This window comes from Heterodontus francisci, chromosome 3, assembly GCF_036365525.1.
Source record: "Heterodontus francisci isolate sHetFra1 chromosome 3, sHetFra1.hap1, whole genome shotgun sequence".
Classification (NCBI taxonomy): Eukaryota; Metazoa; Chordata; class Chondrichthyes; order Heterodontiformes; family Heterodontidae; genus Heterodontus; species Heterodontus francisci.
Window position 1 is genome coordinate 119,628,525 of NC_090373.1, and position 8,593 is coordinate 119,637,117.

Sequence of the window (8,593 nt, forward strand, 5' to 3'; positions counted from 1 at the left end):
ATATTTCCTCATCTTTGGCAGCTGTTCACTCCCTTAAGTGAATTCCATATTATTTAGAATGCAATTTCACTGCCCAATATCTAACTAGACAATAGTGTGGTCCAAGGATCATAAAAAACTTTTACTTCACATACCAGCTATTGAAATAAAAGACATTACTCCCACTCCACTTTCTACTGAATAGGCATTGGTGGGAAATTGGTTGGAAGGTAGGAGAGAGAGACCGCGAGATTGAGCATCACTGGTTCCAGTGTTATGAAACCCTGAAGGCCAGAAATGATATGGACCACACTTCCAGCCACTTACGGTGCAGCCCACTTGGCACCCTATTGTTGGGAGGGGTGCTAGTGTGGGCGTGCCATGTGTACACCAGAAGCTCAGGAGAGGTCCGATCATGAAGTCAATCAGCTGTCCAGGTTGCTTTGTCAGATGTTTCACAAACTTGGACTGCATAGGTCCACTGGACATCTGTGCTAATCACTCACAGCTGAACATGCATTCAGCAGCACAAGGGAGCCTCCACTATCATTATTTAAAGGGATTGGCATCCAACTTGCAGCTTAGGTGCTTCTGACTTACTTCTGCTTTGGCAAAGTTAGTGGAAGGATTGTGGCTTGTCTTTGGAGGTCTGTTGGTGAGCTCCTGCATACATTCTGGGAGGCTAGAATGCTCTGCACGTGGTATGGCTGCAACATGACCAACAGATGGAGGAAAGGATGCAGAGAAGAGAAGCTCAGTGAACAGGGAGGAGGGAGAATGCTCTCCACAGAAGGCACTACCTACCGTGGGTTTTTCAAGAGTACTTCTCTTACCTCCACCTCACCGAGTAGCAGGCAACTCAGGTTCAACAAGGAGATGGTCTTAGAACTGCTAGCTCACTCAACACAACCTAAAGCCTCACCCTAGGGTGAGGAGGGCACTGCCAGAGGCCATAAAGGTAGTACTGAATTTTCATGTGTCTGAATTTTTTCAGGTGGAAGCAGGTGACATATCAATCATGTCCCAGTATGCCATACAACAACACATCTGGAAAGAGGGTTGGGCAACAAATGCTGGTCTTGCCAGTGACAACCACATCCAATGAATGGATAAAAAAAAGGTGACTGAGGCTATCAGTGCCAGGAGAGGCAAATGCATTGTTTTCTCCCGCAGCAGGGAGAACCAGGATGAGACAGCACATGGCTTTGCGTGGATAGCAGGATTCCCAATAGTGGAGAGAGCCATCGGCTACACGCAATTGGCCCTGTGAGCCCCTCCGTGTCTGGGAGTGCAAGGGCTACCACTTCAATAATGTGCTGCTGGTATGTACTGTACCTCATGTCAGTGAATGCCTGTTATCTTGGCCACAGCCACAGTGCTTTTATTCTGAGGCAGTCTGCCATTCCCACTGTTTTCACACCTCCACAGAGAAACAGCGGGTGGTTGCTCGGGGACAAAGTCCACTGTCCTGTGCACGTGGCTCATGAGTCCCTTCCGCTACCCGACCATGCGAGGTCAACGTACGTCTATTGAAAGCCATGGAGCCACCAGGAATACCGTGGAATAGACCATCGGTGTGCTGAAGTTTGATGCCTGGACTGCACCAGGGGAGCCCTTCAGTACACATCAGCGTGGTGGTCTACTGCATCCTCCACAACACCATCATGAGGGCGGAGCCACTGCCACCAGGAATCCGGAGACCACCTTGGGAGGAAGAGGAGGAGTAGGAGGAAGAGGAGGAGGTGGGGGAACCCCTTCGGACCAGACGGACTGTCCGAGGGCGTCCGTCAGGCTACATTTTCCACAGTACAACCTGCTTTCACACCACAGATCCACCATTCCCCAACATACAGCCATCTGAGATGTCCCAACACAACATCCCCTTGGCCCATATCCTACAATAAAAGCCACCAACAGAAACCTTTTCATTAACATCTTCATCCAAAAACACATCCAATTATACCAACAAAACTGAACCATTCACCTTTGTGCCTGTTTTGTGGGTGGCTTTGCCTGTCCTAGTGCTCCTATGCAGTGCCACCCCAGTGGCTAAATCATGGCTGGTGAAAGGCTGCTGACTTTCATTGGGGGAGACTGCAGATGGCCGTGCAGGACAGCATAGTGCAGCTCTGGGCTGTGAAGGTCTGCGTTCAACTACATCACCTCGACATGGGTGGCAGCAGTCTGGCTGGCTGGCTGAGAGGCAACAGCAAGAACACTAACAGAGTGGCATGAATGCTGTTATCCTGAGAGAGGATAGCAGGTTTGAGCTCCACGGTGCCACATGTGAGGGTAAGTAATCGAATGTTGGCCATGAGTCCTGAGTTCAAGGGAGTGCTGCTGGGTGAGTGATGGGGCTGTGGTACATTGAACAGTGTTAGAGTTTGGTGGTGCGGTGGGTATGAGATGTCCTGTGAAGATACATTCACTGACCTTGAACGCCTGTATGAGTTCATTAAACTTCTTCCAGCACTACTGCCCGGTCCTCAGGACCAGACTCTGGGAGTCGACCTGCCTAGACACCTGCTACAATTCCCTTCCAAGGGCTCTTGGCCCCTGCGGAAGCAGTCTTTTTACTTGTTCTTGGGATGTGTGCTTCGCTGGCAAGGCCAGCATTTATTGCCCATCCCTGATTGCCCATCAGAGGTTGGTGGCGAGCTTCCTTCTTGAAATTTTGCAGCCCATGTGGTGTAGGTACACCCACAGTGCAGTTAGGGAGGAGTTCCAGGATTTTGACCCAGCCACAATGAAGGAACGGTGATAGAGTTCCAATTCAAGATCGTATGTGACATCCCTGCCCCTGTTCACCTCCATGACTAAGGCCCCCAGTGCCACAGCTGTGAACCACAGTGCTCTCTCTCTGTTCTGGTGCTGCTCCATTTTCCTTCTTTCAAATTACTGCCATGATCTAACTAAATGGCAGAGCAGGCATAAGGGGATGAATGGCTTACTCCTGTTACTAAGTTCCTATGCAGTCTAGTGAGATAAAGCACATGCTTTAGATCAATAACATAACAACAAAATGAGCAGTATACATTTTCTTCATAATGAAAGCATAAATTTTCCTACATTCCTCGATTACAAAAACAATAAAACTCAACTTGCTTTCTCTCAAAACATAGATTAGATTAGATTAGAGATACAGCACTGAAACAGGCCCTTCGGCCCACCGAGTCTGTGCCGAACATCAACCACCCATTTATACTAATCCTACACTAATCCCATATTCCTACCAAACATCCCCACCTGTCCCTATATTTCCCTACCACCTACCTATACTAGTGACAATTTATAATGGCCAATTTACCTATCAGCCTGCAAGTCTTTTGGCTTGTGGGAGGAAACCGGAGCACCCGGAGAAAACCCACGCAGACACAGGGAGAACTTGCAAACTCCACACAGGCAGTACCCGGAATTGAACCCGGGTCCCTGGAGCTGTGAGGCTGCAGTGCTAACCACTGCGCCACTGTGATGTGACGATGAAAGATTTCCTTATCTAGATTAATCCTTCAACTGATTCATACTTTAAAAGACAGACAGTTTTGTCTTGCTGGTTCAAATGATTAAAGACATTCTTTGAGAGAAAAACTGCCCCTCTGTGAACTGCTCTCCCTTAAATCTCTAAAATGCAAACTCAGCCCCCAAGCTGTCAATACTAATTATTACCTTGAGGTGAGAGCTTAACTTTTGATGAGGCTTCAAAATGTCTGCCTGGCTAAGCTTCTTGCTGTGTGAATGGATAAGAACAATGTTCTGGACCATCAGGTGTCACAAGGAGACATCTAATCACAAGAGCACAAACTGCTTGAAATTATAGATAACAACCCTCCCTCTGAAGAACTAATTATCACTTCAAATCAATATTGCAACCAGATTGGTTTCAGGCTGCTGGCTTGCTATTTAGATGGCCACAGATGCTCTGTACATTGATTGGATAGACCATTTTGGTTCACGTTTGATGCATTCTTGTGTGAAAAAGTACATAGAGTGATAGGGGTGTCATCAAATATACCAGGAACTTTGAGAATTCCTGCTATTTGGAAGAATCGTAGGGCTCTCTCCTATTGTTCTCTTGCCTATGTAACCTACTTTATGCATTGTGGCAGTTTCCACATGTATGCTGACAATGTCCAGCTCCACCTCACCACCACCTTTCTCAATCCCTCCACTGTCTCTAAATTATCCGACTGCTTCCCCGACATCAGTACTGAATGAACAGAAAATTCCTCCAATTAAATATTGGGAAGACAAACTCCATTCTCTAGCCACTCACCCTATCATTCTCCCTAGCTACTGTCTGAGGATGAACTAGACTGCTAACAACCTTGGTGCCATATTTGACCCTGAGAAGAGCTTCCGATCACATATCCACATCATTACTAAGACTGCCTATCTCTACCTCTGTAACATTGCCTGGTTCTGCCCCTGCCTCAGCTCACCTGCTGCTGAAATCCTCATCCATATCTTTGTTACCTCTAGACTTGACTATTCCAAAGCACTCCTGGCTGGTCTCCCACATTCTACCCTCCATAAACTTGAAGTCATCCAAAACTCTGATGTCCGTGTCCTAACTCACACCAAGTCCCATTCGCACATCATCCCTGTGTTCGCTGACCTACAATGGCTCCCAGCTAAACAATGCCTCAATTTTATAATTTTCATTCTTGATTTCAAATCCCATCACTGTTTTGCTCCTTGCTATCTCTGTAATCTCCTTCAGCTCCATAAACCATCAAAATATCTACAGTCTTCTAATTTTGACCTCAGGAACATCCCCGATGGTAATCAGTCCATCATTGGTGGCTGTGTCTTCAGTTGTCAAAGCCCTAAGCTCTGGAATGACCTCCTCACACCTCTCTGCTTCTCTACCTCTCTTTCCTCCTTTAAGACACTCCTTAGCACCTACCTGAATGACCAAGTTTTTGCTCATTCACCTTAATGTGGCTCTGTGTCACATTTTGCTTTATGACACTCCTGTGAAGTGCCTTGGGATGTTTTACTATGTTAAACAAAATAACTACATAAATTCAAGTTGTTGTTGTTTAAGGGCCAGGGGAGTAATAGTTAGCCCATGAAAATATTCCAGCTAAACTGCCCGTCTGTGCATGAACCACCCTCTCCGCAATTCACCACACCCTTCCCCACACCCGCCCCACCCCCACCCCAGTGGCCTTCACCCTTTCAAATCTGAGTAAATTGGGTCTATACTCTTTGCAGTTTAGAAGAATGAGAGGTGATCTCATTGAAATATATAACATTCTGAAGGGGCTAGACGGGGTAGATACTGAGAGGTTGTCTCCCCTGGCTGGGGAATCTTGAACACAAAACACAGTCTCAGGATAAGGGTTCAATCTTTAGGACTAAGATGAGGTGAAATTACTGCACTCAGAGGGTTGTGAACCTTTGGAATTCTCTACCCCAGAGGGTTGTGGATGCTCCATCATTGAGTATATTCAAGGCTGGGATAGATAGATTAGATCTCTCAGGGATTCAAGGGATATGGGGAATGGACAGGAAACGGAGTTGAGGCAGAATATCAGCCATGATTGACATGAATGGTGAAGCAGGCTCAAGGGGCCATATGGTCTATTCCTGCAACTATATCGTGTTCTTATCTGACCTGTCAGCCAGATCAATGTGGGAGCCTGCAGATTTTCTGTCCTCCGATACCCAACGAGCTGCAGTGGGGTATCTGGTATATCCCAGCTCACCAGCAGCATCTGAATAAAGACCAAACCTGAAAATGGTCTAGACCTGCTGATGCTAGCTATGCACACAGTTCTGTTCTGACGAGTTTGTGTCCATTTCAGGTAGAAGTTGATGATCGCCCCCTATACCTTCACTATTAATCATGTAATTGGATTCCAGTTATACAGAGATATTAATTTTATCACTCTCTACATCTTTCATTCATATCTATAGAGAAATATCAGAATAAGAGCAGGCACATCTAAATAAACAGCTGAAATGAGTGACAATAACTGTATAATAAAGCAGTTAAAAATAGCCCATCTGATCACTTATAGCAGATAGGATCTCTCTAAACAACATAGCCAATTTTTCACAAAGCTGACAGCTTTCCAATTTAACATGACACACACTTGGATTAAGCAGTTGCTAAAATAGGCAGAGCTTCTGAAAATATTGCAGAGAAACAAGCAAAGTGAACCTGCACCTAATTTAAGCACCCTTATAAATATGGATCATCATTAAATAACAACAACAGCAACAACAAATTGCATTGAAGTAATACATTTAATATAGGAACATGCCAAGGCACTTCACAAATAAGCATTACAAGATAGATGTCAAGCCAGGAAGGAAAAGATCAGGAGGAAGAACAAAAAGTTGATTGAAAAGATGGATTTAGAGAAGGTTTTTGAAGGTGGAGAAAATGGAGGAAAGGTTTAGGGCAGCAGTTCCATGGAGTAGGACCCAGGTCCCTGAGGGCTCTGCATCAATGTAAAAGTAAATTGCATAGACTTAGATAAAATTTATAGCATAGAAACAGGCCATTCAGCTAAATGGTCTATGCTGATGTTCATGCTCCACACAAGCTTCCTCCCATCCTATTTCACCTAACTCTATCAGCCAAAGCTTCTATTCCTTTTTCCTTCATGTAGTTATCTAGATTCCCCTTAAATGCATTTATGCAATTTGCCTCACCACTCTCTCGGCAAAGAAGTTTCTCCTGCATTCCTTACTGAATTTATTATTGACTACCTTATACCTATGACCCCTAGTTATGGAGCCTTCACTAAGTGGAAACCTCTTCTCTATAACTACCCCAACACACCCCTTCAAAACTTTAAAAACCTCTATCAGGTTACCCCTCAGCCTCCCCTTTTCTAGGGAAAAGAATTCCAGCTGGTTCAATCTTTCCTGATAGTCCTAACCTCTCAGTTCTGGTATCATCCCTTTGAATCTTTTTTGCTCCTTCTCCAGTGTCTCAAAAGTATCCTTTTGGCAACATGGAAACCAAAACTGTGCACAAAACTGTGTGTGATCTGACCAAGGTTCGATATAAGTTTAACATAGCTTCCCTGCTTTTCAGTTCTATTCCTCTAGAAATGAGCCCCAGTGCTTGGTGTGAATTTTTTATGGCCATGTTAACCTGCAGTGCTACTTCTACTGATTTGTGAATCCCTTTGCTCCTCTCCCACATTTCGACTCCTACTTTCCAAATTCACAAGTGTTTAACAAAATAATCACGGTATAATGTTTAAACAGTTGAAATTATCTAATAAACACATAGTGAATGATAAAAACAATTCAAGGAAAAGTCCTTCTCAACATGTTGCGCGTAAATATTTTTTTTAGCGATTTCCATGATTTCCTTTCTCCTGGAAGAAAGCATTTCTGTGTCCAGGTTTGACGGTAAAGATTGTTTACAAAGACACGCTGCGGCTTACATTACAAATGAATTCCTAAAATCGATTAGACAGAACTAGTTACCCCGAACTATCGTACTCTGCTCTGCAACTTCAAAACAAAGGATACCTATTTGCCAGAAAGGTTCCTAAAATATTCCTACCGTGGATTGTGAATATTTAGTGCATGGAATTGTGTAATAAGTTTTAAAACTTGAAACTTTAGTTCAATCATCACGTCTTTACAAACTACCAGAAAAACATATTCAACTAAAAATATGAAATATTTTAAACTGCTACAGGTACTTTTGAGTAAAACAGCGCCAAAACGCCGTCTGATATATCAGATTTTTTTTTCTCTTGACTAATAGATTACATAGATGCAGAAAGAAAAGTGAAGGTCCGTAATACGGGGGGCGGGGGGGGGGGGGGGGAATTACCCACCGATAGTTGTGATCACAGTGATGGCGAAATAGAAAGATCCAGCGAATTTCCACTGGACCCCAGCTTTATGCGGCTTGAGTTTCAGCACAACCAGCTCGAGTTCCTCATATTTCTTCTCGCTCAGGTTGTATTTGGTCATGAGCTCGAACCTCCTTTCTTCCAGGTTCTTCTTCTCCGAGGTCTCCTGTTTGGACTCCAGGGCATCGAAGACGGCGGCTCCGACCAGCAGGTAGGTGAAGGTGCAGACAATGAGGGCGAGAGTCCGCACGTTCTGGCGCTTCATGGCGCCGCTCCGCGAACCGCTGGACTCATGATGCACAGGAGAAGCCTTCAGATCGTGGCGGAGCGACAACCACACCCTCGAACGCTGGGAGCTGTCTTTCAGCACCGTCGAGCAATGTCGCCACGCCTACTCGCTGCTGCTGCTGGCTAAATGAGGGGAAGGAGAAGAGTCGGTGAGGGGGAGAGAGCGAGAGCTGACTCACACCAGGGCAATTGCAGAAAATGCACGTACTCTAATCTGCATACGTATCTAGACTGGGAAATACAGATGCATTGAAAGGAAAATGATGTGTTACGATTGCAGCTGTAAGCTGTTGCAAAGCTTATAAAGTGGATCTCCAGATCCCCCACCTCACACAGTGGGTCTTGAATACCAATACGCGCACAATGCCGCATGGGTTTTACACCTTTGAAAAAAAAACAAGAAAAAATAGACGCAAACTATGTTGGTGACTGGTTAGGCTGATGTTATGTTCGAAATTCGTAATCCGAGATGTGCACGTAATTGATCAATAAAC

At 45.0% G+C, this 8,593-nt stretch overlaps 1 protein-coding gene across 1 annotated transcript in view; it reads right to left on the reverse strand.

The window, feature by feature from the left end:
- The window catches only part of kcnk3a (potassium channel, subfamily K, member 3a), a 76,828-nt gene extending 68,752 nt beyond the window's left edge, over positions 1-8,076 (reverse strand). Inside the window, exon 1 of the mRNA XM_068018611.1 lies at positions 7,794-8,076. Within this exon, the coding sequence (XP_067874712.1) occupies positions 7,794-8,076 (283 nt within the window). The remainder of the gene's footprint in view (positions 1-7,793) is intronic.
- Between the last annotated feature and the right edge of the window lie 517 nt (positions 8,077-8,593).